Raw genomic sequence first — 14,429 nt, 5'->3', positions numbered from 1 at the left:
CTAGGGTTGATGCGACGAGAGCATAACTTGAAAAATTCTCTTCAAGTTTTTAGGTCTATTCAAATAAAGATTCTCATGATTCTCATGCAATGAATCATTCTCTAATTCACAATTTGTGGATTAGAGAATTTCTACTATCATTTTTTTACTAAAAAAAAAATCTTCTACAATAAGAGGTCTTTTGATTATTTATTGGAAGGCAAATCATTGCATTATTACTAGGGAAAATCTTTCGTTAAAAATTCAAATTTTAAATCTAATTATCTGAGGCTACGAGCTATCATTATTGCAAACGTTGTGACTTGTAAGATTCTCAACAATGTTCCAATTTGCTATGTATTTAACACAAGACCGATATTGATAATTTATTTTAAATATTATAAAATATGAAGCTATTGGTAAATCTTGTTAAAACGAAGCACTCCTTTCACTAATTTTTACAGAAAACTCGAACTCGGAGTCAAACTAAAATCTTTCTTTACTCGAACCCAATTAGTATCAAAATAGTTTATTCCAAAATTTGAAGTCAATGACACTTTGATCCATCACTTATGATCGAAAAATGACAGCAAGAGTAGGATTTCAAACGTTCAAAGCTTCTAATACAACCTCAAGGAAAGACTACAAACCAAACTGAAAACTTAATATTGTAAGAAATTAGTCATGAAGGGTACCAAGAATGTCGTCTTCTCTGAAGATGTGATACCTAGGGACAGAAGATAAGCATTAGTTAACAAATTAGATAAAATACAAAACAAAGAGTACGAAACTAGGGCATTAATAATTGTTTCATTTACTTAATTAAGATATGTTTAGCCGTATCCGTCTTTTAGTATGTCTCCTTGAGAGGGAGGAAGACATAAGGGTGGCGAGGAAAAATAATTAATTAAAAATAAGAAACATTTTAAACCTTTTGGAAGTGAGGAGTGGTCGGAAGAAATCAATTCATTTAACTGATAATGACCAAAAAATATAAACAACTAATCATGAAAAATGCACTCAAGTAGACGAAGAAATCTCCCCCCTCTCTAACTTTCAAACATGCTAAATCTTCAGATCCTACTCTTTTTTACCATATTTGCAATGTGATTGTAAGAGAAGAGGATCATATAGGTAAGTTAAACATACTCTTTATCGCCAAGCTTGACCTCAGTTCCACCATATTCTGGCAGCAAAACTATATCTCCTTCCTTCACAGTGACTGGGATGATATTTCCATTCCTATCGCGTGCTCCAGGGCCTACCGCTATAACTTTTCCAGAGTTCAACTGCATGGAAAATTACAGCGATGTCTAGTAATTATGCAAAATACATTATAGCAAATGCTAATATTTGTTTTAACGAGGAATTAACAGGCAAATTGGTATAATGAATTGAAGTCAAAAACTTTACCACCAGTATTGTCCAAATATAGTAATTTAAACAATTTAATTGGAACTAAAGATGCTCATCTTATTACAACGGACAAGAAGAAATGATAAAGTAAAATACAGTTGCAAAGTTCAATACAAAAAGTGATATATTAATATAAGAACTAGATGTAAACCCCAAACCTAAATATGAGTTTAAAAATAAATATAGGTCACTAAGCAAAAAGTTAATATACATATCCGCCTAGGAAGGTAGCTTTAAAGAAAGTCAATCCAACAAAATTGTTAATAATGATTTACTAGGATCTTATTTGTATCAACTGTACACAAGCTCTAGACCTACTGCTTATTTTTTATGTGTATCTGAAACTTGAAAGCTAGTCCTTGGCTATTATTATTATTTTTAGACTTATTATTTGATTAAAGCACTCAATATAAATGCATGTTAGGATGATTATTGTCCCCTCGGGGTGGTGCGATGGTTAAGGTATCGGGTGTTGCCACATGAGGTCTTGGAGTCGAAACTCGGCGTGACCGAGCATAACCTCCCCCATGTCTTGGCCATTTGTACTAATGGCTAGTAGCCACCCGTGATTTACCTCCTCCGTGTTGGCCTAGGGACGGGTTGGCGGGGGCGCTGGGGGCGAGCGAAACGCCTTTTTGCCACATGTTAGGATGATTATTCATATTTTCTTCCTAGGCAAATAATCTCCTGTAAAAATTATTGGAAACCCAATTTTCATCTCATCTTGATTACGTAAAAGTAATATTGGTTTTAACCGCACCTATTGATGGTTATTTAATTCACTGACAAAACATAGAACTTGCCCATGTTCAATTCCGGTTGTGTATGAATTGTTACACACAAACAAACAATGATATAATCTGGATACCAAGCCCATTTCCTTGTTGCCAAAATGAGAGGCATAACATTTTAGAGGATCCAAGAGCAAAGAAATGTATGCAGCTTCAACCAAAGCTATTTTTAAAAAGAATTTATGTGCTTCCAACTTACCCTTTATCCTAATTTTGTACTGTCAAAAGATCAATAATTTAAATTACTCTCTGATTCAGTCTCAACACGCATTATGGTGTTGTTTCACATCCAGCTACTTAAACTACAGGATACAATTAACTAAACAAAAGCATAACGGCTCCAACGATTTTGACTGGAACGAGAATCGCCAAATATGCAAATTGCTAATGACAAACCGATCGCCCTATGGCAAACCCTTGCTGGTATAAATAAAAAAGTCGTCGACATTCAAGTTTATACTCATCAAAAACGACAACTACAGCCTTGTAGTGTTATTTCGTGACCACAAACGGAGTCTTTTAGGTTCGTTGGTCCATCTCTGCATGTGTGATTAAAAACAAAAAAAAATCGATAAAGCAGTGCTCAAATGCAACTCCAAAACCCAAAACTTAACTCAGTGTCAAACCCTACGTAGAAGATTGCACTGGCTCAAAGTGAATCAGAAACAATATGCATAAACAACCATGTATAACTGACAAATACCAAGCGAGAGTAAATAATCCAAATCAAGGATAAATAATGATTATGACCACCTTGGTTGTCTTCTCCGGGAGAAGGATCCCGGCACTGGTCTTGGAAGGAGGGACGATCTTATCCACGAGCACACGGTTAAGCAGAGGAAGCAGACGCTTCGCCATTGATGGCCACAAGAAGCTAAAGTGGCGGCGACTGCAGAAGACGTAGAAAGACCACCTTTTGGGCCGCTGCTCGAGCTAGAAATCCCGAACGGAACAAGGGGAGGGCTTAAGAAAGGGAAATCGAACCGAGCAAGTTACCAAAATGCCCTCATCATGTTCTACTACTTGGATTTCTGAGGCAGGAACGAAGGGGTAAAATTAGAAATTTAGCAGCATATAGGGTTATAGCATAGAGATTCTAGAACGCGGAGAATATATTGGGCTTTAGTGGGCTTGGCCCACTCCATATAATTTATAATTAAATATTTCTATTATTTCGTGAATAATTTTTAGTTACCTTTACTATTTGCTTCGGTTTTTGGGCCAAGCCCACAAAATAAGCCCAATATAGTCTTACCGCACCTGTAAACCTAGAGAAGAGGGCGAGACGCAGCCGTTGAAATTCCAGTTTTGTCCCTTCTTGAATGTGATACTAAACCCAACGAGGGTATTTCAGTAATCTACCTTCTTCGATAACCCTTTCTTAAGCCCTTCAGCCTCGACCTTTCAACGTCGCCTGGAGTCTCTGCAGCCACTACTTCCGCTTTTCTTGGCCGTCAATGGCGAAGCGTCAGATTCCTTTGCTTAACCGTGTTCTTGTGGAGAAGATCGCCCCGCCCTACAAAACTAGCGCCGGGATCCTCAACTCGGAGAAGATAACTAAGGTGATCGAAGTTTAACCTTGATCTTACTCGCCTTTGATTTCGATGATGAGCCCTTGCTTGCTACTCGGTAACGATACGCGCTTGTTTATGCCTATTGTTCCTTATTCACCGAGAGTCAGTAATATCTGCTCCATAGCTTTTGATCGCCTACATTCATTCTACTCCGACTTGGCTGCCTCTGTCGATGAATGATCTTAACTCTGCCACTTATTGGGATTCATTGGTTTTCAGTTGTAAATCTTAGCTGCATATCCATATAGTCGTATGTTTTGGTCAATATTATGTTGAACATCCAAGTGCGGATTGAGTTTTCTGCAATGGAACATTTGATGATGCATCCACGGAAGAATTGTTTTAAGTTTGGTGTTTCTAATGTTTGGCCATTTGATATTAAATCAAATGTTTACGTTTTTATTTTTTCTCGTAATTTTGATATTCATATCAGAGATTGTAGTTTGTATGCTCGACACAATATTTTGATGTTGGGTTTGGATGTTTTCTGGCTGTTATCCTACTGCCCATGTTATGATCCTCGACACTACTAAGGAATCTGAAAGGAACAGATAGCACTATTAAATCAGGCTTTACTTGTCACAGTTTTGTCCACAAACATTTTTTTTTGTCCTGTAACATGATATACTGATCAGTGATGCTTCGATAGTATGCCCCCCTAGTTGTTGTTGTCTGCCCGATTAATATTCATCAAGCTGTTTATTGCTTTTGAACTTTGTTTCTCTCTAAGGAGTCTGCACAAATTAACTTCGAACAGACTTTGCTTGAAGAGGTATCTTTGACAGCCATTCAACATTGAAGAGACATTGGCTAATTTAATTTAAAGCACGCTACTGATGTTTTTTCTTTTTAAATTTTACATCAAACTATATGGCTATGATTGGTTGGTGCGTGGGCAATTTTTTCCCAAACAATTAATAGATATTGAGATCATCTAAGCTATATTTGTTAAGCCTACCAGGGAGTTTTGTGTATTTACATTGTTATACTCCTAATATTGCAATATCACACCTGCATACTTGTAGCTTATTTTTAATATCTTTTTTTCAGTAATTTATCTGTGCTTCTTCTGCTTAAGATCTTTTTTTTTTTTTGTTGAGCTTATGTGCAAAATGGGGCATCCAAATTGCTCCTTTTGTTGCTATTCATTTGACTAGTTGTCAATTAAGTGAATAATATTTATTCTCCAAATGCCAGTTGAACTCATTCATTTCCTTGAGATCTTTTTCTTTCGTTAATTTACTTGTTGTGCTTTCATCTACAGTTGAATAATGGAGAAGTACTAGTAGGTTCTGTGGCATGTGATAAAAATGGAAATTCAAACTCTATGAAGAATGGAGATTCTCTTGTGTTGTCAAAGAGTCATGCAACTGAGCTGAGGCATGGAGATAAAAAGTATGTATCTTTGTGACTGAGTTTCTAGAATAAAGAGGAACAAATCATTGTAAAAGTTTCTAAATGTTTGTCCTTAGTGTTTTACTTGTTAGTGGAGTTTAGATCTTTGTAATGTTACCCTACCACTTGACACACGATCAAATTTGCATCTCAACTTGTTTAATCTTACATGGGGGTTTACAAGGGTCTTAATAGTTGCCTTTGAACAGTCCAATGCCTTGATCCAGTTAAATGCTGAGTTAAGAAAACAGGAACTGTAAAATTCCTACAAGAATAGGTGCATTGCATTTTTTCACTTACCAGGCAGATTTCCTTTGGACTATAGATATCAAGAATAAAACAAAACCTAATGATAGAAGTATGACAATAACATTATAGCTAATTTAATCCAAGATAATTTGTTTTCTTTTCCCCTAGGAAAAGAAATATCCTGAATGGAAATGTTAAAGTATGCTAGTTACAGTATAAGGTAAATAATTAATATTAGTTGCCTATCTATTAAGTCAATATAAAATTAGCATTATGGAGGCTACCTTGTTGTCAATGGGGGCAATTCTTAAATTTATGTGTTAATTTTTTGATGGTTGATTTTATAGTTCATTAATCTCGTTTGATAAGGTTGACTTATATTTCTTTTTTATGTATGAATCTATAGTTCATTAATGTCGCTACAATCCCCAAGTTGAAGTTCTAGCCAACTTACTATGATTGACAAACTTCGATGATCTCTTGTAAAAACACTATGACATCCATGAATGGAGAGCCTGTAATTTTCAATTTGTGTGAACTTAAATGAAGTGCTTCGTTGCTAATGTGAGCTATTATCCTAGTTTTTTTTAATGCGTCTTTTTGTTGTCTTTGTTTTCTGAAGAGTCAGAGTAGTCTCAATTCATGAGAATGCATAAACCTATATTTGTGATTTTTGTGTTGAAGGTTAGAATAGTATACTAATTTTTCCCATTCAATTTTCAGGAGCAACTGCATTTACTTAGAATGTTCTAATATAACTAGCAGCTTAGTGCAACTGAAGTCATATTCTCGTGGACCTATTTCTCGGAAGCCTTTCCTCTGGACTCGATATCTATCTTCTCAGGCCGGAGCAAACTCAAGTGATAGGGAAAATGATCTAGAAGATGGGTTTTCTAGCATGGAGGTACCACCTGGATCTACTGATTCTGTGGATGGTTCAGGAAACGAAGATGATGTCTTAGGGGGGGAGTACGAAGAATATGATGAAGCTGCAGAAAATCCACTTGATTTGGGAGATGATGAAGCAAATAAAGGTGGGGTAAAAAGAGGGCCAAGACTCTCTCATTATCAACTTTTCAAGACAATAACAGGAACTCCAAGAAAATCTTTAATTAGTGCACTTGATAAATATGTTGAGGAAGGGAAACCTTTAGGGCGAGGTGAGATATCTTTTGCTTTGCGTATCCTGAAGAGGCGACGACTCTACCCAATGGCACTGCAGGTGACTGTAGTTTAACCTACTAGTTTCTATGAAATTTGATGTTTCTATAAAATATTTTGAACTTTGGTATGCTAATGGAAGATAAAACTTGGCCTTTCGTGTACAGTTATCATAACAAAGTGGACTAGTGTTTTCCCTATCTGTTTGTATGACCAAATCATAGGAACTATTGTATCTTTGATTGTGGTTGGGGCCTATAATCCTCAGTTTTGTTAAATTGGTTCACTTCTCAAAGTTTATTCATCTTGATACTGCATCACTATGTAGCATCCCACATCCACTATAAAATTCTCTTCCTCTATTTTTTTTGTGCTACTTCATATCATCCAATGCGGTAATCGTTGATCATACTATTGTATAATATAAATGGTAATCTGTATTCTGTTAGATAAATTGCATGTAGTGATTTCCCTACTTTATATCATCCAAGACGTCCTATAATCCTCAGTTTTTTTTTAAAAAAAAAACTTCATTCAGAATTAGGCTACTACCAAATGTGATACATGATGGTACTCATTGTCATTGAGAATTGGCTGTGAGAAAAGGTAAACAGAAGGGAGCAAAGAAATACAAGTTGGTAGGAAAAAACATGATAAATATTGATTCCTTGTATCCAACATTTGGTCGTACAAGTAGGTATATGCATCAAGGAAAGTTGAAATCATGCTTATGTGCTCACTATTGCCTTATCTAAAGTTAAAAGAAAGCTTTGAGAGAATGCTGCAAAATCTTTGAATCTAATGCTATCTCATTGCCTCTTTCTGTCTTTCATGCTATTGTGAACTAAGGCAGGAACTAGTAGAGTTGTGTTGCTTAGTTTTACCAATGAGAATGTTTTGGGAACAGAAAAAACCCACTGCTTTATATCAGACGGTGATTATATTGCAGTTTGTTGTATATATGTCAAACATGTTTAGAAATCTTTGACTTTGACTCCCTTCTTTATATGACTTATATCTGAGGGATATAATCCATTACAACCAATTCCAAATAATTGTGATTAACACAGATGGCAATGATTATGAGGATAATGCTGGTGAATGTCTTTAGATGCTTTTGGAGTATGTTGGGTTTGCTTATATATAGAAAATGATTTATTGAACTAGTTAATCTGATTCGTCTGCTATGATAGTGGACATATTATGAACGAGCTTAATCCAGCATGAAACAATTATTTTGTTTATTCTTGCCCTAGCTCAAAAGCATGCATTGGATGAGGTATAGTGGGTCCTGACCAACCTATGCAAACCAGACAACCTATTGTATTTCCAATTAGCAATTTCTGTATGTTTTATTTTATTTCATTTATGCATGTTTAATAGGTTAATTTCTAAATCTATGACATACTTTCTGAATTTTAACATGTCTATCACATAGTTACAACTATAAAATCTCATATATTATTGAAAGTAGCAATGAATCTATCATTCTGTGATTTTTTTTTCATCTATCCACACTGTTTAACAGTTAGCCATCTAATAAAATAATATTTTGTTTTTCTCCACCTGAGCCTCTTGAGATTCACTTGCACGGACTCATTGGCACACTCTTGTGGAACCCCTTGTTGTCTTGCACTTACTCTTATTTGAAACTGAAATTCTTAATCACTGTGATTGTTTACATATTTAATTTCTCTCTCCTCTTTGGCTGAAAGTGTGATCTTATCTGGTAAACTATTTTTTTTTTTTTTGCATCCCATTATATCTTTTCGTTTTCACAGTTGGAGTTGCATTAGGTTTGTAGCTGGTCTTCACCTTCAGGACCATTACATCTTGCACAATCAATTGCCTTTTAAATTTATGTGCTGAATCAAATTATCATTTATTTTCTATAATTTGTTGAAAACTGGAATTTTCATATGCAGCTGGAATGACATAAATGTGTGATTTTTAAATGGTAGTTTGACATTTATAAATCTTTTGGGTTGGGAATGTTGGTTCTTTAGAATATTGGTTTTGAACATTAAATGATACAAAAGAATGTTTTATGAGGTATATGTGAATATCAACTTCATAACATTTGTATGCCAGCATTTTGTTTATTTAGGCGACTTTGCTTTAGTTCTCTTGATGATCCTATGTGATTTAACATTCATTTATCACGATCCTTTCTCATGAAGGGGAGCCTTGGCGCAACGGTAAAGTTGTTGCTTTGTGATCAAAAGGTCACGGGTTCGAATCCTGTAAACATGGACCCTGCATAACGGGAGCTTCGTGCACCGGACTGTGTTTTTTTTTTTTTATCACGATCCTTTCTCAGTGGTTTTATGTTCTAAAACATTACTTCTGTTTTGGACTTCTTCAGTTGGTTGAGTGGCTGGAAACTAGTAAGCAAATCGAACTTGGGGAGTGGTACTATGCTTCTCATTTGGATTTGATTGCTAAGGTTTCTGGCCTTGGGAATGCAGAAAAATACATTGAGAAAATTCCAGAATCTTTCAGGAGTGAGTTGATCTACAGTACTTTGTTGGCTAATTGTGCTTCTGCTGTGAATTTGAAGAAAGCAGAGGAAGTGTTCAATAAAATCAGAGATCTTGGTTTTCCGATCACACCTTTTACTTGTAACCATTTGTTGCTGCTCTACAAAAGGACAAGCCCGAAAGCGATGGCTGATATACTCCAGATGATGGAAAAGCAAAATGTACAACCAACGCTCTTTACATATAAGATTCTAATTGACGTCAAAGGCGAAGTCAATGATATACCAGGTATTGAGCAAATTGTGGAGATGATGAAAGAACGCCTCAAACCTGATCCATGGATCAAATCCGTGATCGCAAAGGCTTACATATCTGCTGGTTTGAAAGATAAAGCTGAAGCAACATTGAAAGAGATTGAAAGTGAGGATGTGCAGGAGAATCGTGCTGTCTGCAGGTTTCTTCTCCCCGTGTATGCTGCTTTGGGAAAGGCAGACGACGTTGAAAGAATATGGAATGTTTGTGATGCAAAACCCCATCTAGCTGAACGCATAGCTGCAATAGAGGCCTGGGGTAACCTTGGGAAAATTGAAAAAGCAGAGGAAGTCTTTGAGAAGACACCCAAGAAAATGAAATCAACAACCTACTACAACACTATGTTAAAGGTTTATGCAGAAAATAAGCTGTTGGCCAAAGGAAAGGAACTGGTGAATCAGATGTCTGCGAGTGGTTGCCGAATTGGTCCTTTGACTTGGGATGCAATCGTGAAACTGTACATTGACTCCGGTGAGGTGGAGAAAGCTGACTCCATATTGCATAAGGTACTCCAAAAGAAGATTAGGCCTTTCTACAGTTCGTTTATGGCTGTGATGGATCAATATGCTAAAAGGGGCGATATCCACAACACTGAAAAGATTTTTCGAAGGCTGAAGGAGATCGGCTATGTCGGTAGAATGAAGCAATACGAAACTTTGCTCCAGGCCTATGTGACTGCCAAGACTCCAGTTTATGGCTTCAGGGATAGGATGAAAGCTGACAACATGTGTCCTAACAGGACTATGGCTGCACAACTGATGGCTATGCAAGCATCTCAGAATAATCCAATCTCAGAGTTGCTCATTTGAATAGAGAGAGCATTGATCTAGGGTAAAATGTTGCTGCTATTTATGTTGTATTTTGTGCGCGCTAGCATTTGCATTGCCTATCGAGTTGATGTCAGTCGCACTTAGCTTAGGGTTCAAAGACCATTGTTACTCTTCCAAGTTTTATGTTTCCTCAAGCAGCTCCATCTGAAATTCTGTAGTATTCATAAATTTTATGGAGGGACCTTCTCGGAGAACTCTCACCATAATGGTATTTGTTGAAACATGGATTTTATGTAGTTTTGATAGCCTGCTCAAGTTATCCTATCTTTGCACAAATTTAATTAAAAATATTGCTTTTAATAATCAAACTATATGTTATTATTTACATATCAACACTTAACCAAGGAAAGGTTCTTATCGTGTTCGATTCGCGAGTGGCAAAAGGCGGGTCTGCTCTACTGAAATTTTGAAATATTTTTATGAATTTAATATTTTCGTTTTACCCATTATCTTTATAAATATGGTTAATTTACCCTTATTTATATAGCGGAAAGGGTGAAGTTGACGACGAAGCATTGCGATAATTGTAACCCTCTCTAAATTCTCTTCGTCCCCCCATCCATCGCTGTTCTCGTCTGGTCAATTTTGCAGCCGGCGATCGAATCGTACGGCGAGCGACTGGGGAGGAGATGGGGAACGCGAGCGGTCGGGACGGGATGGAGGAATCTGACAGCGATGACCCTTTTGCCAGATCGAGACCCTACGCCGGTTCGAACTCCAACGACACTCGCTACGTCCGATCCGCAGACTCGTTTTGGCCGCCGGAGAGGCCCAGCAGGTCCCGATCACCTCTCATGTTCGCTCCCCAGGTGGCTGTCTGGATCTTCTTGGCTTATCTTTGATTCTGTTTGACCTTGTATGTTTTGATTTTTTTGTTGAAAAATTAACTCGTACGTTTTCGTTGATTCGTCGTGGGATTGGGGTATCTGGATTTCGGGTACACTTTTATAGGACAAAAGAATGAAAGGAATGGGTAAGATGATCACCTCGGAAAGTATGAATGTAAAATGGAAAAAAGCAAAGGAATAAGAACCAAAAAAACAGAACACAATTCTGTGAAATTGTTGCGCCTCAGTTATGCCCTAACTAGCTGCAACATTGCCCCAAGTGTTAGGATTAGAGAAACACTTATTGCATGATTGCTACATTTCCAGAATAATCTTATTCTTAACAATGCAAATTGATGCATTTTAAGTTATGTACTGAAATCCTGGAGATAGTGCTGTGACTTCTGACTGAAGTTCTGGGTTTGAGAATTTGGATTACTTGATTCCTTTAATTATTAACTGATTTTACTAAGTGGTTCCAAGTAGTTTTCTTTTCTTTTTTTTTTTTTGTTTCAGCCATCTTCATATTTTGGTTAGATTTCCTACAAAGGGTACATTGATAGATCTGAGGTGGTGTATTGAAAAACCTGGACAGAGTGCTGATCTCTCACTGAACTTCTGGGTTAGAGAACTAGGATTATTATATTACTTCAATTAGATACTTAATATACTAAGTGGTTTGTAGTTTGTTCTGTCCTAACCATCTGTGAATTTCTATTACAGTGAGGCTGTGGAATTGAGTTTCTACTTGAAAGAAAGAGGCATCCATTAGTTATTTAGAAAGTTTCCCTTTTCTGGTATTGAAAAACATGAAGAAAGAGGCATCCATTAGTTGTCAACTCTGATTTAATTTGATAGTGCACATCTTGATTCTTCAATTGTATAACCCAAAAGTAGAGTACTATCCATTATCCGCTAGTTGCCTCCCAAAATGAGTTTAGTGTCTGTGAAGACTATAGTTGATGTTTTGGTTGTTTCTTGCTATCGGCTTATTTGCATTATTAGAGTGGCTAAAAATGGATGATTGTTGAAAAAGTGTGTAGAATAGAAGTTGGCTACTTCTTGTTTAGATTTCCTTGGTGGGAACGTCTTTAGTAACTTTGTTTGGAAAATATGTGGAAAGTTGGTTGCATCTGAAATACGTATGGTTGTCTCTAAATGAATCAGCAAAGAGTATACTAGGACCTATCGATCTGATTATGAAATATCTATAATGTAGATAACTGCTGAATCTTCTACAATATTATCTGAAAAGACTAGTTGATGTTTGTAGAATAGGTAATGTTTTAGAAACAAAAGGTTTAAAGCCAATTGGACTAAAAATTGAATATAGGAAATGTGGTTTTCATATAAGAAAAAAATTCAGAGTATAGTTAAGATGAATGGACAAGAAATCCCTAAAAAGTAGTCTTAAGTATTGTAAATCTGTTATTTAACAAAAAAAAAAAAGATAATGAAACTGTTCGAGATAATATTAATTGGATGAGAAATGGGTGATCCGACTAGAGAGGAACTTTTGGACTCTTGGATAATCAATGCGTGCCTTGTTAGGCTAAACAAATTTATGAGACTGGTACAAGTCTACCTTGCCATACTTTCTAGATCAACGTTGGGTCTATTAGTAACACATATGCATAGTTTGTAGTTAATGTAATAGATATGAGAATGCTGATGGACTAATAAGGTTACCAAAAAAATAAAAGGAAAATTTCCAGTTATTCAAGAATAATAATTTAGATATCTTTGATCTATTATTCAAAAAGTTGACAATGATGAAGTAGCACTAATAGGGTTCAATAGTTTGTTTGTGTGTGTTCTACTTCATTATGAATGATTTTTGTCAGTTTTTTCTTTTTACTAGCGATAACATATGATTGGACTTACAAATACTACGACCAGTTGTTCAATGATGAAATTCTCTAATTCAACACTTTGTTGTATTATTTCTCTAATTCCTATTGCATTAGTTGCTGGTTGTTAAATGGTGATCGCCAGTGATAGGAGCTAGATACCAGTTACCAATGAGTGTGCACGCACACAAACAAAAAAAAAGGCTAAGCTTTTCTTAGACTTCTACAAGATGACACTGAGAATTTTGTCTTAGGTTCCTGTGCCTCCTCTGCCGGGAGCTTCTGATCCCCCTCCTATATTTGATCAACGATGGACGAATGAACCTGACCAACAGTTTGATGGACCCCTTGAAAAGGGAATTCCAACATTAATAACTTGGAACCGAGGAGGAAATACTATTCTAGTAGAAGGATCATGGGACGACTGGACTTCAAGGTATACGTGCTCAGGAAACATGCTTATGATCCTATCTGTGTTTTTTTTCTGTCCCCCTTAAGTCGGTACTATGCCATCTAGAATGCAAGCTGAAAATGTCTTCTACCTTGCTCTACCATTTTTTTCAGAAAGCCTTTACAGAGATCTGGCAAGGACCATGCCATTTTGTTGGTTCTTCCTTCGGGCGTCTACCATTACAAGTTCATCATTGATGGACAACCTAGACACATGCCTGATCTGCCTTTCGTAACTGATGAGATGGGAAACATCATTAATCTCCTTGATGTCCATGTAAGTGCATTTTTGCATTGCCGGTAAAATTGTTTAATCTGATTCCTCAAAACAATAGCTGATGATGCATCGTCAAATAAGGTGGAGAATTCGCTATTTGTTCAGAAAAACAAATTCAAGTTTTAAGCTGGCAATTCTTACTTCTGTTTCTGCCAAGATGAAAGAACTCTTTGCTAACACATTTTCTTTCACGCAGGATCATGTTCCTGAAAATGTTGAAAGCATTTCTGAATTTGACTCTCCGCCATCACCCGTCTCCAGCTACAGCTGGTCACCGCCTGCAGACGAAGACTTTGCAAAGGAACCACCCGCCGTGCCGCCCCACCTGCGTTTAACAGTTCTCGAGACGCAGAACACAGATGAAGCTTCATTAACACCTGAGCACGTTGGGCTGAATCACCTTTGCATCGAGAAAGGATCATCATCGTCGTCGCAGTCGGTCGTGGGGCTTGGTCTGACACATCGATTCCGATCCAAGTATGTCACCGTGGTGCTCTACAGACCTGTTCAAAGGTGACAAATCGCCTACCGCATCTTATATTCGGCTGTTAGTTGCATTGCAGAAGAGAAGCATTTTTTTCAAGTTCTGCTAGCTCGATGGTTTGTTTGTTGTGTTCCTGCACGAGTCTTGCTCCCTCGCGAACTTGATCAGACGAGCCAGTGTCGAATGCCACACCCAATAATCTTCAAATTATCAGTACTTTATCATCTTGGTATTGTTTGTTGCATTCTGAACCCCCTTAGAATTAAATCTGGAACTACAAACTAGTGTTATGACGAATTAACTCGTTAACATCAATTCAATCTTCGTAATTTTGTTAACTTCTCCGAAAATATC

The 14,429-nt window shown here is 36.8% G+C and overlaps 3 protein-coding genes across 3 annotated transcripts; 2 read left to right on the top strand and 1 right to left on the bottom strand.

The window, feature by feature from the left end:
• Positions 1–492: 492 nt before the first annotated feature.
• On the bottom strand, positions 493–3,124 carry LOC121989210 (10 kDa chaperonin, mitochondrial-like). Its single transcript, XM_042543105.1, has 3 exons — positions 2,940–3,124; positions 1,129–1,268; positions 493–706 (listed from the first exon to the last, which is right to left on the bottom strand). Exons 1-3 carry the CDS (start codon positions 3,042–3,044, stop codon positions 658–660), a joined length of 294 nt encoding a protein of 97 aa, XP_042399039.1. The 5' UTR covers positions 3,045–3,124; the 3' UTR covers positions 493–657.
• Positions 3,125–3,568: 444 nt separating this feature from the next.
• On the top strand, positions 3,569–10,446 carry LOC121989209 (pentatricopeptide repeat-containing protein At1g80270, mitochondrial-like). The gene is made up of 4 exons (XM_042543104.1): positions 3,569–3,748; positions 5,025–5,155; positions 6,128–6,626; positions 8,931–10,446. The coding sequence occupies exons 1-4, from the start codon at positions 3,644–3,646 to the stop codon at positions 10,164–10,166; spliced, it is 1,971 nt and encodes a 656-aa protein (XP_042399038.1). The 5' UTR covers positions 3,569–3,643; the 3' UTR covers positions 10,167–10,446.
• Positions 10,447–10,676: 230 nt separating this feature from the next.
• Positions 10,677–14,413, top strand: LOC121989208 (SNF1-related protein kinase regulatory subunit beta-1-like). Its single transcript, XM_042543103.1, has 4 exons — positions 10,677–10,996; positions 13,119–13,300; positions 13,429–13,591; positions 13,788–14,413. The coding sequence occupies exons 1-4, from the start codon at positions 10,817–10,819 to the stop codon at positions 14,106–14,108; spliced, it is 846 nt and encodes a 281-aa protein (XP_042399037.1). The 5' UTR covers positions 10,677–10,816; the 3' UTR covers positions 14,109–14,413.
• Positions 14,414–14,429: the final 16 nt, after the last annotated feature.

The sequence above is a fragment of the Zingiber officinale genome, chromosome 6B, assembly GCF_018446385.1.
Source record: "Zingiber officinale cultivar Zhangliang chromosome 6B, Zo_v1.1, whole genome shotgun sequence".
Taxonomy (NCBI): domain Eukaryota; kingdom Viridiplantae; phylum Streptophyta; class Magnoliopsida; order Zingiberales; family Zingiberaceae; genus Zingiber; species Zingiber officinale.
This window is presented reverse-complemented; position numbering and strand designations above follow the sequence as displayed.

Coding starts and splice junctions, on each gene's coding strand:
- LOC121989210 (XM_042543105.1), bottom strand. CDS start 3,044: ATGGCGAAGCGTCTGCTTCCTCTGCTTAACCGTGTGCTCGTGGATAAG. Junction 1,269..2,939: donor TCCCGGAGAAGACAACCAAG/GTGGTCATAATC, acceptor TTTTCCATGCAG/TTGAACTCTGGAAAAGTTAT. Junction 707..1,128: donor GTCAAGCTTGGCGATAAAGA/GTATGTTTAACT, acceptor TTCTGTCCCTAG/GTATCACATCTTCAGAGAAG.
- LOC121989208 (XM_042543103.1), top strand. CDS start 10,817: ATGGGGAACGCGAGCGGTCGGGACGGGATGGAGGAATCTGACAGCGAT. Junction 13,301..13,428: donor TGGGACGACTGGACTTCAAG/GTATACGTGCTC, acceptor CATTTTTTTCAG/AAAGCCTTTACAGAGATCTG. Junction 13,592..13,787: donor TTAATCTCCTTGATGTCCAT/GTAAGTGCATTT, acceptor TCTTTCACGCAG/GATCATGTTCCTGAAAATGT.
- LOC121989209 (XM_042543104.1), top strand. CDS start 3,644: ATGGCGAAGCGTCAGATTCCTTTGCTTAACCGTGTTCTTGTGGAGAAG. Junction 3,749..5,024: donor ACTCGGAGAAGATAACTAAG/GTGATCGAAGTT, acceptor TTTCATCTACAG/TTGAATAATGGAGAAGTACT. Junction 6,627..8,930: donor TCTACCCAATGGCACTGCAG/GTGACTGTAGTT, acceptor GGACTTCTTCAG/TTGGTTGAGTGGCTGGAAAC.